The 24,540-nt window shown below is 37.2% G+C and overlaps 1 protein-coding gene across 7 annotated transcripts in view; it reads left to right on the forward strand.

Moving 5' to 3' along the window:
- Window positions 1–24,540, forward strand: part of SMAD2 (SMAD family member 2) — a 79,419-nt gene that overhangs the window by 14,898 nt on the left and 39,981 nt on the right. For all 7 annotated transcript variants that reach the window (XM_044774684.2, XM_070513100.1, XM_044774687.2 and 4 more), the window contains exon 2: window positions 9,887–10,175. In XM_044774684.2, coding sequence (XP_044630619.1) covers window positions 9,940–10,175 — 236 coding nt within the window. In that variant the 5' untranslated portion in view covers window positions 9,887–9,939. The remainder of the gene's footprint in view (window positions 1–9,886; window positions 10,176–24,540) is intronic.

Here is a 24,540-nt window from a genome sequence, read left to right on the forward strand (position 1 = left end):
AGTGCAGACCATCACCGACCCTCTGTGTTGCACCCATCCTTTCGGCAAAAGTTCGAGGGACCAAAAAAGTCAAGTGTTGGTGATATTTGGTGAAATAGGAACTCATACTTTGCTGGTGGGAGTGACAGTTGGTACATCGATGTTGACAGTACTTGGTAAAGTTGTATATGTGCATGTCCTACGCAGCATTTCCATTCCTTGCTGTATGTCCTCAGGAGGTGACTTTCATATGTTTTTAACAGACCCATGGTGGGAAATATATTTTACGTGTGACAAACACTGACTTAAAATTTTTGAAATAATTAAATGTACACTGTTTTCTACTATAATTTGTTTATTTTTCTCTATTAGTTTTATTATGTACTTTTTGTCGCTCCTATTTTTTCTTTTTCTTTTTTAAAGATATTTCTCACTGTCAGCTACATTGATTTCATGTTCACTAGTGATTCATGAGCCTCAATTTAGAGAAATAGAGAGTAACATGGTAAAATGTCTTAGTTAGTGTGTGTATTGTATTACGTTGCAGTGTAAAATGTGTTTCTCATTTCGGGGCTTCCTTTTTGATCAAGAAGTTTGAAAGTTTCTCCCCTTGAAGAACTCTCACATACATATAAGAAGATATGCACCAGACTACTCCTGGCAGTTCGTGAGAGTGGAAGATTGGAAACAACCTAGATAGTCATGAAAAGGAGAATGGACTGTGAACTGTGATAGAGTCACATGCTGGAATGCTATATGACAGCTAAAATGAATGAGCTAGAGTTGAGGATTATATATGTATCAGCATGGATAGTTATAATACGAAGCGAAAAAAGCAAAGTGACAAGAACAGTATTAAAGTTTCCTATAAATTTTGGGTTTTTTTGAGGAAGATTAGCCCTGAGCTAATATCTGCTACCAATCCTCCTCTTTTTGCTGAGGAAGACTGGCCCTGAGCTAACATCCATGCCCATCTTCCTCTACTTTGTATGTAGGATGCCTGCCACAGCATGGCTTGACAAGCCGTGCATAGGTCTGCACCTAGGGTCCGAACCAGCGAACCCTGGGCTGCTGAAGCAGAACTTGCACACTTAACCATTGCACCACCAGGCTGGCCCCCATATAAATTTTTTAAATGTGTGAAACTTTATTGTGTGGATACAATATATAGCAAAATCGTTAAATGACCATGGGGGAAAGTCTTCATCGTGGTTATCTCCGAGAAGCAAGAGGGAGGGGAATGGGGGATTAGAAAGGTGAGGTATACATGGGGAATTCAGCTGTATCCATCTGTCATGTCTTAAATCTTGTCAAATACTGCAGAATGCTAAGAGTTGGCAGAGCTGGATGGGGGGGCCCAAGGGTGTTTTAATATATTTTTTGTATGACTGAAATACTTAATTTTTTAAAACATCTCATTCACAGTAAAACCCAGTATAGCTGGAGGAATGAGTAAGTTTAGCAAACTGTGAGACCTTTATGGAGAAAATTATGTAACTTATTGATGGTTAAAAGTCTAAACTGAAACAACTCCTTTTCATAAACAGGAATACTCAGTGTTATAAATATGTCAGTTCTTCACAAATTAATATAAATTCATTGCATTTCCAATCAAAATTCTACAGGGTTTTGGTGGAACGTGACAAATTACACTTAAAATAACTGACATAAATTGGAAAAATAAGGAGGGAGTCTCACTGTGCAGATATCAAGACTTACTAGAAAACAGTAATTAAAATTCTGTGATATTGGTGTAGGTAGGAATAAGTACCTTTTGATGAACAACTACTGTGTACGGGTGTGAGAGCTGGACCGGGAAGAAAGTGGGCAGGAAGGAAGTTGGTTAGTTTGAAATATGGTATTGGAGGAGAGCTCTGCAGATCCTCTGGACCGCCAGAAAGATGAGGTGGGTCCCAGAGCAAATTAAGCCTGAACTGTCGCTGGAGGCACAAATGGTAAAACTGGGGCCGTCTTCCTTTGAGCAACGTCATGAGACGGCAGGATTTTTGAGAAAAGATGATAATGCTGGGAAAAGGAGAAGGCAACAGGAAGAAGGAAGACCAAGTATGAGATGAGTTGACTAAAAAGGAAGCCATGGACATGAGTCTACGGAAGCCCGGTAGGGCTGTTGAGGACAGGACGCTGTGCATCGCTCTCTCTGGTCGCCGGGAGGCAGAGCCGACTTGACAGCATGTAACAATGAGCAAGTACACCAATGAACAGAATGTCAAACCCACAGTCAGACGTTTATTTATAAGGACTTGTATGTGACGGGAGTGGCATTATGAATTATTAAAAGAATAAACAAATGGTACTGATAAAATAGGCTATCCTTACATGAGATGTTTAGATCACTCTCACCACTTAAAAACAAATTCCTGATGTATTAGGTACATAAATGTGAAAAGCAAAAAAACTAAAATGTCTACAGGAATATTTAGGGGGAATATCTTTCACATCAGAGTATTCGTGCCTCAGATTCCTCATTTGTGAATAGTGGTACCTGCCCCTCTTGATTAAATGAGTGAGTGCTTACCTGACTCTTGGACAGGTGTGTCGTGTCATAGAGTAAGCACTGGATAAAATGTTTCCTCCTGTATTTTGGGGCAGAGAGGGATTCTTTTAAAAAGAGCAAAGTTATGTCGTAAAAGACTTTAAGTATAAATTTGTATATTCTAAAGGATAACATAAGAAAAGCATTCTAAGGATTTGGAGATTTTTTGTAATATTCAGTGATAAGGTTTATATCAGAATAAAAACAGTAAGAAAACAGCACAGTGGAAGACTGCACAAAGAATATGAACTGTAGTTTAATCAAACATGCAGAGAATGCTATTTGTAAAACTGTGTTATACAGTTATTAATAACTTGAAGGCTTTATTTGCTAGTTCAGGGTAATCAGACTCTTACTGAAACTTTCCAGTGAGTAATCTTAGAATCCCAGTTTTACTGAGGGCTCACTTGATAAGCTTTCTTATGAGCTGTAAACATAAAGCCTTCCTATTCTGTTGAAACCTGCATTATGTAAGTTGTGCTTATTGCTGGAATTAGGAACAGAATTAGTATCTGAACTTATTTTTCAATTCTTGAAGATGTTGAAAAAAGTTCTAACTTCAGCACAGAGCTTGCTGCTACACTGTTGAAAGAAATCTGTATATTCTGTAAATGACTCATTCACATTTTGATAACTTGATCATAAATCTATGATTTACTTATTCCATTTTGTGTTCAACTTGGGACATATTGACTGATTCCTGTAAAAAGCTAAATTCAGTCTGTTTACATTTCAAAACTATTGGCTAAATACGGTATTTTTAAAAAGTTCTCAACTGGTTGAAATGTGTTCTCAGCATTACTGAAAAATATTTTGTTGCATAATTTAAAAATTCTCCAGAGATAATTGGACAGATGTCAGCCAGCTGTGGTTACTAAGACCATGACAAGTTAAAGCCAGTAACTTTAAGTGATTACGTAGTTCTGGAGTAGTCATGACTGCTGTTCTAAGACTTGGGACACTGAAATCATGTGACAGGACTAGGTCATGAGGTCATTCAGATGACCCGGAATAGGCTTACACTTTTCATGTTTTCATTTCAATGAAGGAAAAAAGGGTTTTATAGAAAACGTTTAGATCCTCAAGAACACTTCTCAACTCATAAGAAACGTTTCTTCTAACAAAGGTGTTAACAGAGAAGCTGTTTACTCACATTCTTCCTAACGCTAGAAATCCCTTTCATTTTTGCTGATTATACAAAAGTTTAATTTTTATTCCTTTTCTTAGGCTGAATTCTAATGAATGGATTAATTGAACCAAATATAGAGAGACACTTTTAGATAGGTTCTTGTTATATTTTTCTGTCAGTTTTTCACAGGGAACAGGGATCACTCCTGTAACTCACAGAAGTGTTTTATTCTAAGGATTAAATTTGTGTGGGGCTGAAACAAGACCAGGGGAGTCCTCAGAACCCAAGCCTGAGGATCCGCTGCTCTGGTTTTCTGCAGAACTGTGTCTGCCTTGCTTGAGCACACACTTTGTGTGCTGCCTGCCTTCCCTCCTGAGCCTCTGCTCTGTTCTCTCCTGACTCCTGATCTTGTGATGAACACAGTTGCTTATTAAAGGCACATGTAATTGTGACCCTGTAACCTTAGCCTTCAGATTTCCTTCTGTTTCTGTGTTCCAGATAGTGATTAGTGTGTCGTTACATGCTGCTCAGTTACCGTTAGCAGCAGGTATCTTTGAATCCTCCTCTCCCCGAAACTGTCCACATCCAGTTGGTCAATAACATGTGAGTTGTCTCTAAAATAACTGAAGTAATACTCCTATCATTAGCAGTAACTTCTGTCAGCAGCTTTCTAATCTGAGCTGGCCTTAAGACTATATTCTAGAAATACCTACATGTTTTTGTAACTCCAAAAATGTTTCCTGTCTCTGGAAATCATGCTGAACTTTCTGCCTGGTGTACTCTGTCTCTGTCTCTTCAGACTTTTGCTCTGATGTGGTTTTTGTGATACCTCTCCCTTCCAAAGGTTGAATTAATAAGCATGTTCTCTGTGCTCGGATCAGACTGTGTCACATGGTGTTGAGCTTTATATAGCTGGCTCCCCTATGGCATGCTTTGTGGCACAGAGTATGAATTCAGCAGAAGCCAAAAGTAGCCAGCTGGGTATACGTTTTGCTGTCTGGCAGTCCCAAGCTTCTACTTTGGTAGATTATCACGTGTGTTTGATGGAGTTTGGGTGTTTGCTTTATTTTCTCAAGTTCTAGTTTTATATACTACAGTGCTCATTTATGTGTATTATTATAGAGTCTGCCACTGTAGATAGTTTTAACAGTGCGGCTGTCAAGTTCTCGTTGTTGTTTTTTACTTACCTTAGAGTTCCCTAAGTGAGCAAATGCTCCTTTCCCACCTTTTCTGCTGTATTGCTAAAGAAAGTCACATGGTCCTGCTTATTGGCACCTTTTGAATTTTTAGTGTCTAAACCACAGCTGGGCTATCAAGGATGCTATGGCAGTATTTTTAAGTGGAGTTCCGTGAGATGTCCCTGAAAAAGGGTTTCCATGGCCAAATAAATTTATGAAATTTGGCAGACTATATTGCCTTTTCTTGGGACAGTCTCCTGAATTGAAGTTGGGGACCCATTGTTTTTTCTCTTTTGAGGGAAGTGAGTATGATTGTTAATTAGGTTGTGACCATTATTTTCTAGCAAACTCTACCAAGGCCTAAGTATCTTCAGTTGGAAGACCATTTTTGAGAATGGTCTCTTCGGATTTCAAAGTCCTTTCTTGAGAATTATACTTAGATTCCTTCCTTTTTTTTTTTTTTTTTTGGGTGAGGAAGATTGGCCCTGAGCTAACATCTGTTGCTAATCTTCCCCTTTTTGCTTGAGGAGGATTGTCCCTCAGCTAACGTCTGTGCCAGTCCTCCTCTATTTTTGTATGTGAGATGCCACTGCAGCATGGCTTGATTAGCAGTGTGTAGATCTATGCCGGGCATCCAAACCTGTGAACCCTGGGCCACTGAAGTGGAGCATGCAAACCCAACCACTACACCATTGAGCCAGCCCCTTACATTTCTTTTTTTTAGCGAATGTATAGCTTTAGTACAGCAACCTTACTGTTAGTACCCCAAATAAGTTTGTGATAGGTTGTCATTGGGTTCTCACTTTTTGTTCTCAAAACAATAAGAAAAATTTTCCAACCCCCCTCCCCGCCCCCCGCCCTCTTCCCCCGCATTTGCCCAGAAGTGCTTGCCAAGGCTACCTGCAGGTTGTGGACGGACACTGTTAGACTTATGTCTTTGGTCAATTACAACCTTTCCCCGCTTCTGAAATTCACAGTGTGCTTTGGCATATTGAGGGGTTGAGAAGCTCTTAAAGAACTTCATTTAACTTTATTTATCTAGGAAGTTCTTAATGTATTTATCCAGATACCTTTTTAATTGTTTTTGAATTGTAATTTACATTTGATAAATGCCTAAACCTTAAGTGTTCAGTTCTGTGAGTTTTGATAACTATGTACTCATGTGTAACTACTTCTCAAAACAAGATAGAAAATAATTATGTCACCTCAAAAAAGTGCTTTGTGCATCTGACCAACTGTTTCTCTGTGTGTCGCCTCCCCTTTTCTGAAACAGTCATTTTGACTTCTATCACTTGATTAGTTTCACTTGTTATTAGAAGTCATAAATGAAATCAGTATATCTTTTTGTGTATCTTTTGCCCCATGTGATATTTTTGAGATTCACCCATATTGTGAAGTATATAAGTGGCTCACTCATTTTTGTTCCTGAGCAGTATTCTTTGTATGAATATACCATATTTTGTCTTGTTTTGCTTTTCTTCCAGGTTTCTCTTGATATTTGGGCTATTATGAATATGGCTGTTATGAACATTCTTGTACAAATATCTTTCTGTAGACACTATGTTTTCATTTTTCTTGAATATATATCTAGGAGTGGAATTATTGTGATATAGGGTAGATGTAGTTTCAACTTTTTATGAACTTGCCAGTTTTCCAAAGGTGCTATACCATTTTACACTCACATTAGTGTGTGTGTTCCAGTTACTCCACGTGGTAGGCTGAATAATGATCCCCAAAGACATCCAAGTCTTAATCCCCAGAACCAGTGAAAGTTATTTTATATGGCAAAAGGAACTTTCGAGATGTGATTAAGGGTCTTGAGATGGAGAGATTCTTGTGGATTATCTGGGCAGGCACTAAGTGTAATTACAAGTGTCCTTATAAGAGGAGGGTAGAGGGAGATTTGGCTATAGAATGAGAAGGCAGTGTGACAACCCAGTTTTTCCTCTACTCTTCCCCAAGAGACAGGAGATCAGGCCCTAGGTGTGGGAAACTTGCCCCTTCCCTTGGAAAGCTTTTGCTTCATATGAGGTACCACCAAGTGGAGGAACTCTCTCCCGTCTCTTACCCCATGCCAGTCTTTTTCAAGCGCACTCAGTTGAGGCCCTTGGAGAAGAGCTTGTGAATGAGTGCAGATTCCCCTTCTACTGAGTCTTCCAGGGATTCTTAACTGTCGTCCCAGCTAACACTCAGCCTTTACCTTTACTTTTATCTTTAGTCTTCAGGAGGTTGACTATGGACTGTGTTTCCTTTGCATCTGTGGGTTGATATCTGCCATCACTTCTGAAAAGTTCTTGGCCATTATCTCTTTGTGTTTTTCCTGCCCCCGTTCTCTTTTTCAACTTTTTCTGGTGCTCCAATTAAACTTTAGTTAAACCCAGTTGATGTTTGGTTTTGGATGTTCTGGGGTTTTTTACACACTGTTTTTTCCTCATTTTGTGTTTTAATTTGAGTATTTTAATTTGGCCTGTCTTCAAGTTCAGTACTCATTTCTGTCTGTTATTAAGTCCATCTAAAGAAAAAAAACCTTTAATTTCAGATACTGTATTTTTCTGATACTCTGTTTCTAAAATTTCCCTCTGATCCTTTTGTAGCTTCACTGTCTTTGGTGAAGTTCTCCATTTCATTATGCTCATTGTCTTTTCCTTCAGTGTTTTTTTAAATCATAGTTATTTTTAAATCTGTGTCTGATAATTCCAGCATCTCGACCCTTTCTGATCTGATTATATTAATAATTTCATCTTTTGATTATAGTTTGCTACTCCCTGTGTTTTGTAATTTTTAATTGAATGCTGAGCATTTGTTTAATAACAGTACAGTTTGAAGTAGTATTTACGTGCTTGTGTTAGTCTGTTGGATAGTGGGGCTAAGCCAGTAAGATGTGTAGTTGAGCTAGTTCTGGGCTTTGAACTTTAGTTTGATTAAAGTTCAGTTGTTTTGAGAGCAAGATTAAGACTTTACTTTCTGCAAGATTTGTTGTCTGAGTGTAATTTCAGTTATCTCTTTGCACTTCATATCTGAGCCATCAGCTTTCTGATCTGTGGGCCGGTTCTCTCTACTTTACAACCAGCTGTTGATTTCCTTGCCTTGTGGCGTTCTTTTTACTCTCCCATCCTGCCCCAGGCTTTTGTGCCTAGTGAGATATCACTCTACTAGTAGTACCTTCCAGGGATTTCTCCTAGCACTCTTTCCCTACCCTAGCCTTGGTAGTTCAATGTCCAGAGTATCTGGGAGGAAGTTTTTCTCTCAGCTCTCCTGTCCTACCTCATTCCTACCACTGCTGAATGTCTAGAGTCTATTGGATTGATTTCTCTCACTTCTCCTGCTCATCCCTCCCTGCCCCCATCAGAGGATAGATTTTTTGCATTTGAGGGAGACCGTAAGCTTCTTGGGGTATCTCAGCTTTCTAGCCCTGTCCTCCAGCCTTTGGCATATTTTCGCAAGCTCTTGGTGAAGACCTGTGGAAATGAGTGGTTGGGTAGTGCAGGTTTGCTCTGTGAAATCCTTGGAATTCTAATAGGTCTTGTCGGCTTACATGTTTCTGTTAAAATATATTAAAGTTTAGGCTGGTTCCCCTTACCCTCATCTATGGTAGAATTATTCCTCCTTAGCCACTCCACCAGGAAAGAGACCATCTGTGGGCCTCTCTTCTATCAAGGGTCAATACTTGCTGGAATTTAGCTCTTCTTAGGTTACTTTGCATCCTTTAACTCTAATAGATTCAGAAAACCAGGATTTTGTAGCTGATCTGGCTTGTTCTGATTGTAAGGATGAAAGTGATGGTCTCTTGTGACTTTCTACATCCCAGTTAGAAGTGCACCTCTTCTCTTGGAATACTTTTTAATGTATAGTTTGGCAAATACGTGATAAAATTTATTTCACTCTAGTTGATTTTCTTTAGTATTTTTCACAGCTAGTTTTCTAAATCTTTTCCATTCTTCTCAAATGTAACTCTCCAGTTCTGTCCTCAGGTGGTAAATGAACTTGTCTCTTATTTTGAGATTAAAGTCATCAAACTAAAATTCAATTGATGGGCTTGTGGAGAGTATGGGAAGAATATGTGGTAGGAGCATAGAAAACTAAGCAAATGAAGAACTGAGATAATTAACTCTGGGGAAAAAGAAAGAGTTGTACAAAAAGGGAAACGTGATTATATAGATGCTTACTACTAATCTTATCAGGTACAAAATTATATATGTGATTATTTAACTACAATTGGGAGATAGTTATTTTTAAGGTTGGAGGAAAGTGAGTGATTATGGTGTAAATCTTCATTTTCCATAGAAAAATTAATACATAATACCTTCGTATTTCAAAGGTTACCGTTATAAGCCTATTACTGAAGTATAAATAGCAAGAATCAGAGTTAAAAGGATTTTAAAGAATTGTACCTCAGTGTGGGAAGAGGACCTATATTTGACTTTACTCACTATGCACATTATTACTTAGATAAAAATGAAAATATATTTTTAAAAAGAGGCTTAATTAAAAGTCTTCTCAAGGGATGGTAAAAAGGAACCAAACCTTTTCTTCACAGACTGTGTTTACTGTTATTTCTTTATTCTTGTTTACTTCACACATGATGCCTTTTCCCTTCTTAGAATTTTAGATTTTACTGTATGATACTTAGTCAGTTAGTTATGAAAGTTTAAAACTTTGGTGAGAATGGGCTTGTAAATTTTTTTTTTAAGTTTTGAAAACAGATTGAAGTTCTAAAAAGTGAGAAAAACTTTCTTTTGGTGAGAATATTTTAATTACTGACACTATTAAAAGTTAAAAATAAAGTAGTATTGATAGGAATAAACTTGTCCAGTGTTGATAAAGATTTTACTTGCAGAATTATTGTATTTGTGCACTTATAACATCGTCTTATTTTTATAAGGGTTTGTTTCCACAATGGGCCAAGAAGAGAACTTCTGAAAGTCTGTTGTGAGAATAATCATTTGAATTTCTATCTCATTCTACAGTTTGCTTTCATTATTATGTTGAAATTATTACTTGATTTTAAAGTTAGCCTCTAAATTATCCTTTCCATATCTTTTTTAGGTTAGGTAAAGGAGGATATTTTCTTAGCGTGGATTGCTGCCATTGGTAAGAACATGTCGTCCATCTTGCCGTTCACTCCGCCAGTTGTAAAGAGACTGCTGGGATGGAAGAAATCAGCTGGTGGGTCTGGAGGAGCAGGTGGAGGAGAGCAGAATGGACAGGAAGAGAAGTGGTGTGAGAAAGCAGTTAAAAGTTTGGTGAAGAAGCTAAAGAAAACAGGACGATTAGATGAGCTTGAGAAAGCCATCACCACTCAAAATTGTAATACTAAATGTGTTACCATACCAAGGTAAGTTGTGGTAGATCAGAAATTTGGTGGTCATACTGTTGAAAATTGCTTAGAGGAATCTGAAGGAAAGTCACTGAAATTTCGTTACTTTCACCTGTAAATAATGATTATTAAAATATGACAGTTATTTTTAACCTGTCTTACTAATTTTGTTTTACTAGTTAAGACTTGTTCATTTTACAAATCATTTTCGTGAACAGTGAGAAGGTTTAATCAAGCAAAATAAAATACTTTGTATTAAGTTTTATCTTCAGTCTTCATTTACCTTCATTGCCTAAATGCTTCATTTTATGTTATCCTAATTTCTGTGATTGAATGACATTTGAATCGATTCAAAGCTTTTTCTGTCACTAGTGCAGTAGTGACAGTTTTCTCCCCCTCTGTCAAAACTTCAGTCACTAAGGAGTTAAACATTATCATGAATTTTACATAGTTTTTGTTTGAATTGTATCGTTACTTCCAAGAAAGAACAGTATATGAGGCGCCTTTGTAGATGTCATCGGTAGTTAGAACCTGTCTTGAAGACCTACCTCTTGTATTGGAAGATCTGTTTGTTACTTAAGAGGTTGACGTTTTATTAGTGTAAATTTAATCATTTACAGATAAATACCACTGTCAGAAAGACTGTTTTTTTTTTTTTAAATAAAGTAGCAAGAGATTTTTAAGTGTTTCACTACTTTTTGTGTGCATTACAAGGTTTTTGGGAGTGTCAGCATATAGAATTTTCTAAAATGACTGTTTGCAGTGTCATACACATAGGCCAGCACATAGCACGCAAAAGCATTCTACTTCATCCTGACCTTTTTCCCGTGAGCTTTGGGAAAACACTCTGGATGCTTATTGATTATAGATCCCAGAATCACCAGCCTGTCTGCTTGCAAATACTAATAGTAGAATGTTTCCTGCCTTGTTTGGTAGATTAATTATGCATTTCTTTCACCTTGTTTCATGTGTGTCTTAAATAAGAGTTGCTTTTCTTGCTTTATTCTTTTGTTTTACAAATGCCTAGTGAGTGCCTGCTATGTGCAAGGGCACTGTTTCTAGGCACATGGGTCTACAGTGGTGAACAAAACGCAAAATTCCTGGCCTCCTGAGGGATAGATATACACAAAAACAAGTGGGCAAGTTAATATAATTTGAGATGGTAATAAGTACAAAGAAGATAATAATTGAGGGATAAAAAAGCTGCTTTGGATTGGATTGTGTCACGCATTCTGAGCTTTGAGAAGTAGCAGCTAGCTCAGGGAAGAGTCTTCTAGCAGAGGAGGGAGCCATTGTAAAGACACTGAGGTGGGAAATAGCTTATTGTATTGGAGGATTTAAAAGGAGCCCGGTAGAGATGGAGTCACACAGAATGAGTGCAAAACTTGGAAGGAGTCAGATCATGTAGGGCATCATAGGGCACTGTGGGAGTTTGAATTTTAGTCTAAATATAATAGAAAGCAAATAAGGATTTTTTTTTTCTTTTTTTTTGAGGAAGGTTAGCCCTGAACTAACATCTGCCGCCAATCTTCCTCTTTTTGCTGAGGAAGACTAGCCCTGAGCTAACATCCGTGCCCATCTTCTTCTACTTTATATGTGGGACGCCTACCACAGCATGGTTTGCCAAGCAGTGCCCTGTCTGCATCCGGTATCCAAACTGGCCAACCCCGGGCCACCGAAGCAGAATGTGCGCACTTCACCGCTGCGCCACTGGGCCGGCCCCCTTTTTAATGAATTTTTTTATTTAAATCTATTTTTAAAGGTTTTTTACATTTTACAGAGATCACTTTGGCTGTTGGAGACAAGTGGTGAGAGGGATAGTGGGAGTGTGTGTGTCTTTGTGTGTCTTTGTGTGTGTGTATGTTAGACTGGATGGTGGATCTGGAAGCAGGGAAATCAGGAGGCTATTAAAGTAGTCTAAATGAGAGACGCTGGCAGCTGGACTGGGCTGCCGACTGTGCTAAACGTGAAGTGAACGGTTTTGGATGGAAGTAGAACTGACAGGACTTGCTGACGAATTGGCTAAGAATAAGTCAAGCTATGTTTTTTAGTTCTTCGTTGTTTTATGCCCTGTATTTGAGTTCAGTAAACTTGATTAAATACCCACTACCTGCATGATACGCTGTTCCTCACTGGCATTAAATACAGTCTTTGTTCTTGAGTTGTTTACTCAAGGGATTTAAACTTTAAAAAATAAAAAAGGTAATTTCATAAGGTGCAGTAGGTGTTATGAAATATGTGTACTCAGGGAGCTGTGTCCAGAGGACGGGAACTTTGCCTACTCGGTGGCTTCTGGAAAGTTTCTTTCTGGAGAAGGATTGTTCCCTTTGTTGAATCTTGAGGGATGTAAAGGAGGAATTTAGTCAAGAGAAGTCCGATTCATCCAGAGTGTCACTGTAGTGTTGAGGGTGCGATGGTAGGGGAGGACTGGTGAGGGGGTCTGGTGTCCTGGGAGTGTGAAGTGGGAGATGGAACACGCCAGGAGTGAGTCTGTGTAGTAGTAAGGAGCCGCAGCCTGCCGAGCTGGGGAGTTCACGCTGAACCCACGTGGCTGGGTGAGGGTGGAGTCATCGAAGAGTCTTAGGTGAAGGAGACTCTCAAGTCAGATTAATTTAAGTCCGACATTTGGCTGCAGTGAGGAGGATGGGGGTGAGACTCCCAGGTGTGCGGGCAGGGAGATCAGTTGGTGTGTTTGTCTCCCTCGTCAAGGGGAGCTCTGTGGTCCAGTAAGACCTGGAGCCACGTTTTTGCCCAGCTTCATCTAAGGCTCACACTGCCGCTGCAGTGAGCTTACTGACGGAGCAGAGCCCGAGAGTAGAGCTGTGCAGCCCTGTCCTTCAGGTCGCAACCGGATGATTACAATTTACAGATGTGGGTATTTAAACTGTGGAGGTCACTTTAGTCAAATTTCTTTTCTTTATTTCCCATGCTTCCTTTTACAGCCTATTTTAGAGATTTTTCATCTTCTAGGGCTTTTTATCAAAATTTTTTTCTACCCTTTCACCTGACTAATGAAAGTGAAGTGATGGTTGGCCATTACCTTGTTTTTCACTAGAAACTTGCTTGTCTAACTTGGTGTTTTTCTATATTGCAAGAAATGTAGATTTGTTAATATTGTTACCAAAAATTTAAGCTCCTCAAGCTGTAGTTTGGTGTCATATATTTTATAAAGTTTGCTTTGCTTGTAGTGGTAGAACAGTTATATTGTGTCAGATTATTACTCATTTCTTTACTGCTAAATATCCTTAAACATTCAGTCAGCTCTTTTTATGGAGACTGTAAAGGGTCGGGGAATGGGAGTGAAAAAGGTCCATTATGGATAAACCAGTCCATAGTTTAAACAAAATTATTTAAAATCGGATGCAAAATGGATTTAATGTGAGCTTATTTACTTAAAATTGCAAGTACGTTGTTAATAAAATACCTTAAGGTTTTATAAACCTAAAAATACAAATAAGTTCAATTGATGGAGAACTTGAAACATAAATTACTTAATTTTTTAAAGTGGTACGTGTTTTCTGTTAAAAGACCTGTTTAATTAACTCTTAACAGAGTTTCCTCCCCTCCACCCTCCACCCCCTAATGTTAGAGTGGGACTTAGACTTAGAGTGGGACTAAACCCGGCTTTCTGTCCCGGCTGCCCCCTCACGTAACTGCTCTGCCTTCATTGCTTTGTCTTTGAAGGTTAGAAGCTGTAGTTACACACATATGTCACTGCTCCCTTCCCACTGTTGTACGTCGTGACGCAAAGGGATTCATGAGTGGAACTTACCCTGTTAAGCTGCACTGAGTTGAGTAGTATAAATACAGTTTCACAAAGGTTTTCCATCTCAAGCATTTTTGAGACTGAGGACTGGAAGACAACTCCGTCGTAAAATCAGAATGACAATTGATATTTAGGTAATGAACCAATCACAAGAAGAAGAAACTGGCTTTCAGGTCATATTATCTGCAATAAACCAAAATCGAAACTGCAGTGGGCATGGAGACTCTGTAAAGTTAAAAAGGCAAGTGGCTGGGGGTCTAAAATGGCAATTTTATATCTCTTATATATAAATATGTAGAAATACAGAATTTATTTTCACAAACATAAATTATAAGGGCTTTACTAAGGTGGCTCTTTGACCAAGTAATAACATTTTTCATCTTTCATCCTAAGGAAACAGGAATATAGTCAAAGATTTCTGTTCATTTTGGTGTAGTATATAATAGCAAAGAATTAGACAAAACACCGTTCTAACCCGTGGTTTCCTTACCTCTGATAATAAGGGAAATCTACCAACTCATTTTATTCCAGAATTGAACAAGAATAGTAACAAAAGTTTATACCAATCTTACTTATAAAAATAGATGCAAAAATTATAAATAAAATATCAGAAACTAGAAATATTAAAAATAAAACCACAAAATCATGACTATGTAAGGTGTATTGCAGGAATGCAAGTATGTTTCAACTACAGGAAATCTATTAGTATGAGATACTTCATATTCATATTTAAGAAGGAATCTGATCTTGATGGATCTAGCAAGAGCTTTCTATAAAATTCGAGTTTTATTCACGTTAACAGATTAGAAATAGGGTTTTCTTAACTTGATGAAGCGTACTTCTAAAAATGTTAACACTTAATCATGAAACTTGGGAGAGATATACCAAATTGTTAATAGTGGTTATTAGTGGATGACCTAAAGGAACAGATGTCCTATAATTTTTTCCTAATATTTATATATAAAAGTATGTTTTACTTTTATAGTCAGCACAATTAAATGTTTCAGTAGGATTTTTGGACTATTTTTGTCTTTTTTTATCCTTTCAAGTCAATTTTTCTGTTAAAGGGCAATTATATTAACGTTTTTTTAAAAGTGTATATATATTCATATTCATATCCGCTTTTGTCTTCAAAAAGTATATTCCTTAAAAACAAAGTAGTATGTGTATATGATTCAAAAATCAGCCACAGATTATACAGTGGAAAAATGTCTCCGTCCCACCTCTATTGTCACCCATCTCGTCACCCAGTTTTCCTCTTCAGAGATAATTGTATTACTAGTGTCTTAGGTATCCTTTCAGGATAATATGTTTCTTTTTAATGCTGTCACTAACATTTGGGTTTTGTTTTCCATTGTCTGTGTTTTTAAACAGAGTAATTAAGTAAACTTTATGCAGATTGTCAACTTTTATTTTTGACTCAGTATTCCTACCCTTTAACTTCTCTGGGTGACTTAAGAAGAACTAAAGAGAAGTCTTTTTAAACCCAAACCATAGTATCCTTCAATTCTTCTTAAATTACTGCTTTTTTCATTATTTCAAAAGAGAATAAGGATAATTCTCTCTCTCTCCTCTTTACGTAGATACAGATGATGTGTCTGTATATCCGTGTGTGTTTCATGATATGTATGGAGTACTGTAATAGAACTTTGAATTTGAAGTTTGACCTGCTTTTGACTCAGCTTCTTCACTGCTGTTGAGTGTGGGTCTTGGAGCATGTGACTGTACTTTTTACTGTCCCTCACTTGTGAAAGGGCATTGTGGTATTATCTGAGTACTTTCAAAGTACTATTTTTGGGTTGTTTGAAATAATGTAATTGAAGTTTGTAAGCTATGAAGCACTATAACCATGAATATGGTTTATTTGAAATATTCACATGTACTCCGTGTCTTCATTTTCTTCCAGTTTTTCTAAGAGAACTCACATTAAATTGTAGGTATTAAATTGTATTGTCTGTCTTTGCTCAGTGAGAGTTTTTGCCAGGCTGCATTGTGTTATGCATAATATAGTTTATTCAAATGTATAACATTTATTCATAAAATCAATCAGAACAATGAATATTTTTATAAATGCAAATTAGAACTTTGAGATTATGGGTGATAGCTACCTTTTATCAGCCTCAGCATCCCATTTGTCGTTTTCTTTATGTTCTGTGTATAATTTGTGAAAGCTCTTCTGATGAGGTTTAGGGTCTTGTGAAACACAGTTTGAAAGACACTTGGTGAGACCCTTAACCTTTATCTGGTGCCAGCATTTATAGTTGTATTTTTTGAGAGAGCTCCTGGTATTCGAAGCCCTTTTGTGTACTCTTACATGGGACATTTTTATCACTTACCTTTTCAGAGGAAACGTTCACCTGCTCCAGGACCTTTGTCCCTTTATAAAGTTAGTGAATTATACCCAGATTAATCAGTCTCTAATTTTAACATTTAACACCTCATGCAGTAAGCAACATCCCCACTTTTCTTGTCCCATTAATGTAATGTTTTGGTTCTTTTTTTTTTAAAGATTGGCACCTGAGCTAACATCTGTTGCCAATCTTTCTTTTTTGATCCTGCTCCTTCTCCCCAAAGCCCCCCAGTATGTAGTTATATATTCTAGTTGTAGGTCCTTCTGGTTGTGCTATGTGGGATGCCGCCTTAGCATGGCTTGATGAGCAGTGCCATGTCTGCGCCCAGGATCCGAACCGGCAAAACCCTGGGCAGCTGAAGCGGAGTGCATGCTTGAACTTCACTACTCGGTTACAGGGCTGGCCCCTGTATTGGCTTTAAAGAATAAGTTTATCAAGCTAACTAAAATAATAGGTATTTAAAAAATTGCAACCATCTTTTGTTTTCCTGGCATCCTTGGTCTGTTTCTAATCTTATCTGGAGCCATTCCAGCTTGCCCAGATATTCCTGTGGGACTAAGCCCATTCTGGGAAGGTCATTATTACTGAGGGCAACATTTAACCATACTGTTTACTCCTTCTTTCTGTCTTGTGGTAGGGTGTTTCAGGCCTATGTGGTCCCCACGGGTGATAGAAGTAAATGTACTACTATCTAAGGAACCTGAAATAAACAATACCACACATGAAATGTGCAGATGGAAAATAATAGTAAAACACTAGTTTAGGATATCCTGCAATGTTATACTAAAATGACTGGATCCCACGTGTCTCTTATGCTCTGTTCTTTTCATTTCTTTTCTTCTTTCACTTAGAATATTTTCTATTGGCCTAACTTTGAGTGTCCTGATTCTGTTTTGTGCTGTATCCCAGTCTACTGTTACACACGTCCAGTAAATTCTTAATTTCAAATATTATATTTTTCAGTTTTAGTATGTTCCTTTTAGTATGGAGAATATATATTGAAATCATCCATTTTTTAAAAATTTTCTTGAATATATTTATAATAGTTATTTTAAAGTCCGTGTCTGCCAACTCTAATATCTCAGTCATCTGTTGGCCTGCTTCTGTTATTGTCTGTTCATTCTTTGAGTTATCACTCACGTTTTCCCTGCCTCTTCATATACTATGTAATTTTTATTGTATGCCATATATTGTATCTAAGAGAATTGTGGATGCTGCAAATGATGCCTTCCCCAAAGAGTATTTGACTTTTCCTGTGTCAGGTAGATAGAGAGGCTGATCATCTTAATCTAATCAGGGATTGACCTGGGTTGGGGCTTCGTTGCCATTTTAATTTGATGTAGTCTATTGCTGGCTCAGTCCTTTTCCATGATTAGGGCTCTGCTGGAATTTTGATTGAAAGCCTGGCGGCATCTACTCCCTCAAAAACTGGAGTTGAGGGCGGCGTTCACTTCTGCCCTTCTTTCCATAGTTTGAGTTTGGCTCTTGAGCCTCCTGTTGTTTGCAGCTTTAAAATCTCGCAAACATCTTTAAGGGAGGTGACTCTTGTGGTTGTCAAAAGTTCTATTTTGTTTTCTTCAGTAGAGTTTCTCTTCCCAGGCCAAGCCTGATTCCCAGCATGTACCTAGAATCTGCAAATGACCCCAGGGGTGGAAGTGGCAGGCAGTTGTCAGTTCACCTGGAAGGTGTTCTTTCTTCCTACAATTTTAGTTTATCTGGATCTCATTACTTTAATAGCTGTCTGTTGTATTTGAACAAGTTTACTTTATCTTTTTCTCCCTAGTTTTTACAACAGGAACATTGGCCTGCTATGACCTGCTTATATCTTACCTGGAAGTAGAACTGTAACAGAATGCTTGAATGGGAACTCTTCTGGTATTTATTCAGAGACCCCAAATCTGAGAACAATAGATTGCAAGTAACCTACATTCAAAATTGAAGTGCTATACCGTTTATGTAGGATTTGCAGAAACGATATCCAGTTAACACATCACTCAACTCTAGGCTATATGAATAAAATATAAGAGTTTGTGAGAGGAGCCTCAAATGAGAACTTCCTTGGAGAGAGTAGTATACACTGTGGCATTTCCCCTTTCTTCATCCAAATTGAGGAGCTTCAGGAGAACTTGCTTGTGCTGCTGAGGTTTGGGAGATAAATGGACTGGTCCCTGACTTCAACCTGAAAAAGGCTAAAAAGCGAGACCAGCTGGAGCTGCTTTTGCATCAGTAGAATGAAGAAAGGGCACAGTGGGAATGGCCTGCACGTTCAGGGTTTGATGGGTCAAAGATAGAAGAATTTTCTCATAGGCCGGGTATACTTTACTAAGGTAGTTGAAGTTAACTTGTCTTGAAAGGATCAAGAGGCCTCCTTTGGAGAGTCAAAGTGACCCAAGCAGACCACCTAGAGAAGTTTTGCATCAGGAACTAACTGTGGGTAAGAGAGGCAGTGTTTGGGCTTCTGACCTTCAAAGGACCTCACCGCCACATTACTGTCACATCAGATTTCAGATTTCAATCAAATCAGCCCTATAAGGCTGTTTGTTCCCTTTTCCTCTAAAACCCCCTCTTCCTACTGTTCCAGAACCTACAGGGCCCTTAAAAGTAACAGCTGGAAAGTCTTGGAGGAGGTGAACTTAGCAAAATTGAATGAGAAAATAAAGTTTTTACTTAGATCAGGGTAAAATTTTTAATTTCTGAAAAGAGATTTATTGTTAATATATATATCTGGGAATGACTAGAACAACCATGGGATCTTGTTGAGATTTTAGCAGAAAGGAGGGAGGCAGTTTGACAAGGGCTTGGTTGAGGGTAAAGATAGAGGAGACGGAGGAGCTCACCAAGTCCAGCTTGTTGAATAAGCTGTCTGTATTATACTTTTGAGAACTTGGGAATCCAAATTTAGTGGTGCTGGGACAGGTAGACTATATGGAGAGAATGGAAGGATGTTACATGCTGTGCATGAAATACATACCATTTTTTAGCAAAACAGAATATTTTTTCTAAACACAAAATATTTGACCATGATACCTATTAAATTATCCAATGATGCTTTATTTCAAAGAGACTATTTTATTATAACTAGGGTTTTCTTCTATTACCTTAATATTTTTTCCCTTGAACTGTTAGATCAGTCTTTATTCTCAAAATCCAGCATTACTTTAGCTCTGCTTTTGGGTTATTATGGGAAGTACTGTGAAATGATAGTGTTGAGGCTCTTAGGAAACTATGTTCATGAACAGTACTTAAATTAAAACTGAAATATATAAGATTTTCTAAGTCCCTCATCTCAGACCTTTTCTTTTATGAACTTTGCTTATCTTTATGGCTTTGTATGTATGTAAGAGGATATAATTTCTCCCTAACTTGGTTTACTCCAAGTTTGGTAGGCCAGTGGGGACGAGGGGGAGAAGGGAGGCTCTGTTTGTGTTAAGGACGATGTGAAAGTTCAGAGTTAGATACTTGAACAAAAATTTATAATGAAAAGTAAGTAACTTAAAAGAATTGTTTCCCCATAGTTGTTATGTGATGACTTATATAATTGGCGTTAACAGGTATAAATAATGCATTAGTCTATGTACATTACCTAGACATTTTAACCTCTACTTGTAAAAGCACACTGTCAACTTCAAAGTGTCATAGTTGATTTTTATTTTTGTAGGATGCTAATGTTTTAAATTGTCAAATTAAAAAAACCTTTCTTTACAACCAAATACAAGCATCACAAAAATGTGTGACTTAAAAAGTTTTGAGTTTTTACAGAACTCTGTTCTGTTTTGCAATCCTTGTTTTATGTTTTATGCATTTAATTTAAAAGATTGGAATGACATGTATTTATCGTTTGTGTTAGGATTTCTTTTGTCATTTGGGATATTTTTTTAATTTTTAAAAACAGAATGTATGTTAAAATAAAGTTAGAAAATTCAAAAATTATTAACATTATTAAACATTTGAACATTATTAAAATAAATATTTCTGAGCCCATTTTAATGTTAACTTTTTTTAAAGTAATAAGTTTCTACTTTGGGAAGGACTTGGAATATTTTGAGTAACTATTTTTAAAATTGATACTTAAATCTTTTCAATGATCTAGACTATTTTATTTATGTGGGAGATATTTTGTTTTTTTTCAAAGACAGTAGAACCATCTAGCAAGATCTCAAAGTAGTGTTTTCAACGTAACATTTAGAGGTAAAGATGAAAAATTTTTTTCAGTCATTATCCAGTCCTTCCTTCTGCTTTTAAGAAGAGCTGTACCAAACCAAAGAAGAATAAGAGTGTCAGTTTTATTCTCATAGGACTCTTAATCATGGAAATTCTGTTGTCTCCCCCATTTTAATTTGGAAGTGGCTCTCCCAATTTACTTGCCCAGAGAATGTTTTTTTCTTGAGAAAAATGACTCTTATAGTAAAATATCCAGATTTTATAATTAAGCACATTTTATAAGTGTTTTACTTACCGGGGATACTATTCTAAAGTTACTGTTTTAGTTTTGTTTTGCTATGTTTTTATTACTTGTTTCTTTTTTACTTTATTTCCTGTTTCTCATAACTATATAAGAGGCAGAATAGTGTTGGTAATTAAGAATGCAGCCTCTTCCCTGCCACCTGCTGACTCTATGACCTTAGGTATGTTACTCTATCTTTGTGCTTTTGTTACCTCATTTGTTAAATGGGAATAATACTGCTTATTTCATGAGATGTTGGAGGATTAAGTGGTTTAATACGTATAAGGCTTAGTGTTATGTCTGATACGCAGTAAGTGTTTAATCAGTGTGAACTATATGTGGGATGGATCCCTCCCCAAGTTTGATTTTGATATGAGACTGATGAAGCCAAACATGTACCAAGAGAGCATGAAAAGGATTATTGCTCGTATAATTAGGCTTTTTGGGGAAAGCAGGGCAGGCTCCCAAGCTGGTCCATAAATGATTTGAGAGATTAGTGATAGGAGATATGGGGCTAGGGTGACAGTTTTCTGCACTCGTGTGTGTGCCCAAGCTTGCCTCATTTACAATTCCCACCAGCACCAAAGGAGGGAGCACCTGGGATTCCTCATCAGCTTGCTGAGATTTGAGACAGGAGATGAGGGCATGGTGGGGCTTGAAACTGTCAGCAGTCAGATAATCAAAAGTGGAGTCAAATTCCTCATTAAACTCAAGCAGGATAAATGAAAAGAAAACCACACCTAGATGCGTCATAGTCAAACCCATGAAAGAGAAAATCTTGAAAGGAGCCAGTGAAAGACGACAGTACAAACAATTGGAATGATATGAATGACATGTGACTTTTCATCAGAAGCAAGGGGGTCAGAAGATTATAAAATGACATCTCTGAAGTGCTGACGTCAAGAAGCCTTAACCATAAATGGGTATCTGCTTAATAAAAAAGCTTCAAAATACATGTAGTAAAACTTGGTAGAATTAATGCGTCAAAATTACAAAGCCACAATTCTAGTTGGAGAGTTCAGTTAGACCAAAAAGATCATTAAGACATAGAAGATCTGAATTACGCTATTAACCACCTACTTGATATTTATAGAATACTAAATTCAACATCAGTATAATACATAGTCTTTTTTCAGGTGCTTTGGTAACCTCACCAGGAAAGACCAGGGCACAAGTCTCAATAAATTTTAAAAGATTGAAATCAACAGACTATGTTCTTTGTCAACAATAGAATAAAATTAGAAATCAATACCAATAAGACAGCTATTAAAAAATGGAAAGTAAAAAACACAATTCTTTGACCCATGGGTTATTTAGGAAAAAAACATGAGAGAAATTAGAATATATTTTAAACTAAATGATAATGAAATTACAACATATCAAATATGTGGGATGCAGCTAAAACAGTGCTTAAAGGGAAATTTATAGCTTTAAATAAACTAGAAAAACTGCCTAAGACTTCACCCAAGAAACTAGGAAAAAAGATAAAAGAAAATGGAAAATAAATAGGAGAAATAATAAAAAGAACAAAAATGAATGACCAGAAAGGAGACAACAGAGATAATTAACAGCCAAAAGCTGGTTCTTTAGATCAGTAAAATTGATAAACTCCTGTTAGACTAATGGAGAAAAAGAGAGAGAGAGAGCCTATAACCATAAGTTACCTATGTCAGAAATGAAAGGGGAAGTATCATGCTAGATTCTACAGACATGAAAAGTATAATATGCATCTATTTTAAACAGCTTTATGCCATTAAATTTGTATGGTCAAGTTTCTTAAAAAATATTACCCCAGCTGCTGCAAGAAGAAATGGAAAATTTGGATAGACCTGTATCAGTTAAAGAAATTTAATTTATAATCAGAATCTTTGCCACAAAGAAAACTCCAGGGCCAGGTGGTTTTACTGGTAAATTCAAATATTTGAGCAAGAAGTAATGTCAGTACTACAGAAACTCAGGAAAAAAAAAGTTAGAAATTTTATAAGACTAACATAACACTGATACCAAAACCTGACAAAGATGGCAAGAAAAGAAGAAAATATACAGATTAATATTTGTCATGAATACAGCTGAAAAAAATTGTTAAAATATACTCCAGCAATATACAAAAATAAGAATACATCATGAATGAATGAGATTTATCCTAACAATGCAAGGTTAGTTTATAATGTTCAAAAATTAATCAATGTAGGGGCCTGCCTGGTGGCATAGTGGTGGTTAGGTTTGCATGCTCCACTTCGGCAGCCCAGGGTTCACAGGTTCGGATCCCAGGCACGGACCTACATACTACTCATCAGGCCATGCTGTGGCTACATGCCACACACAAAATGGAAGAAGATTGGCACAGATGTTAGCTCAGCCACAGTCTTCCTCAAGCAAAAAGAGAAAGATTGGCAACAGATGTTAGCTCAGGGCCAATCTTCCTCACCAGAAACAAAACAAAACAAAAAGCAAAACACGTAATTCACTGAACCAACAAAGGAGAAAAACTGTAAGATCACCTCACTTGGTTAAAAACATTTGACAAAATTCATCATCCATTCATGATAAGCATTCCCAGCAAACTAGAAATGTAAAGAGATTTACGTAGTCTGATAAAGGGTGTTTAAGAAAAACCAACAACTAAGAATATACTTAATCATAAAATATTATGTTTTCCTTTAGATAGGAAACAGGTCAAGGAGGTGCATCTTGTGTCTTCAGTTTGTTATTTTAGTGGAGGACCTAGCTAGTGCAGTGAGTCAGGAAAATTAAATACAAAAGGCAGAAAGCTCTGGAAGCATGGATCAAAACTCTTGCTTTTTGTAAACATGATTATGTAAGAAACCTTAAGGAATCTACAAAAACAGCCAGTAAAGCACATGAGTAAATTTAGTAAGGCTGCTCTTTACAGGTTCAATGTATAAAAATGAGTTGTATTTTCATAAATATTAACAGAAAACAAGTGGAAGTGATATTAAGAAAACAATTCTAGGACCAGCCCCGGTGGCCTAATGGTTCAGCGCACTCTGCTTTGATGGCCTGGGTCTGGTTCCTGGTATGGACCTATGTCACTGTTAGTGGCTGTGCTGTGCTGGTGGCCCACAGACTATAAAAGAGAGGAAGATTGGCACTGATGTTAGCTCAGGGCAAATCTTCCTCAGAAAAAAATCAAAACAAAACAATTCTATGAATAGTAGCATCAGTAAAATTCAAATACTTAGGAATACATTTTTTTTAAAGACACACAAGGTCTCTACACTGAAATTTGAAAACCTTGATGAGAGAAATTATAGAAGACTAAGCCAGTTAGAGAATTCTCCTTCTCATATAGCCAGATATGCTTTTACCAGACTCACATTCCCTCAGATAACTATTATAAACTCTGCATAAAATTAAAAACATAGAGCGCTAGAGAGTAAACAAAAATAGACGTATTTTGGAGGGGATTTGACACTTGGAAGAGGGAAATGGTGTGGGATGAATTTTCTGTTTTTGTATAGATTTTGTCTGTGTAAAATATGCAGGGTAGCTAAAATTTGAACACAAAATCCACTGTTGTTCTGTTCTAAAGAACCAGAGGTCAGAGTTTGGGACAACCACAGCTGCTGAAGAGAGGGGAGAGTTCTAGCAAGGAGAGAGCTACAGAAGGGAAGCCCCAGATTCTGCATAAAAACTTCACCAAAATCAGTAGGCTGACCCCTAAACCCACACAGTGTTGGGGAGCCCTAGTGCAGACTGGCTAAAGGTAAACTGATTTGAATTGCATGCCAAGATAAAACAGTTAACACTTATTGGAGGAATGTAACAGAATCTAGCATCTCCGTCACATAACATTCACAG

Source organism: Equus asinus, chromosome 7, assembly GCF_041296235.1.
Source record: "Equus asinus isolate D_3611 breed Donkey chromosome 7, EquAss-T2T_v2, whole genome shotgun sequence".
Taxonomy (NCBI): domain Eukaryota; kingdom Metazoa; phylum Chordata; class Mammalia; order Perissodactyla; family Equidae; genus Equus; species Equus asinus.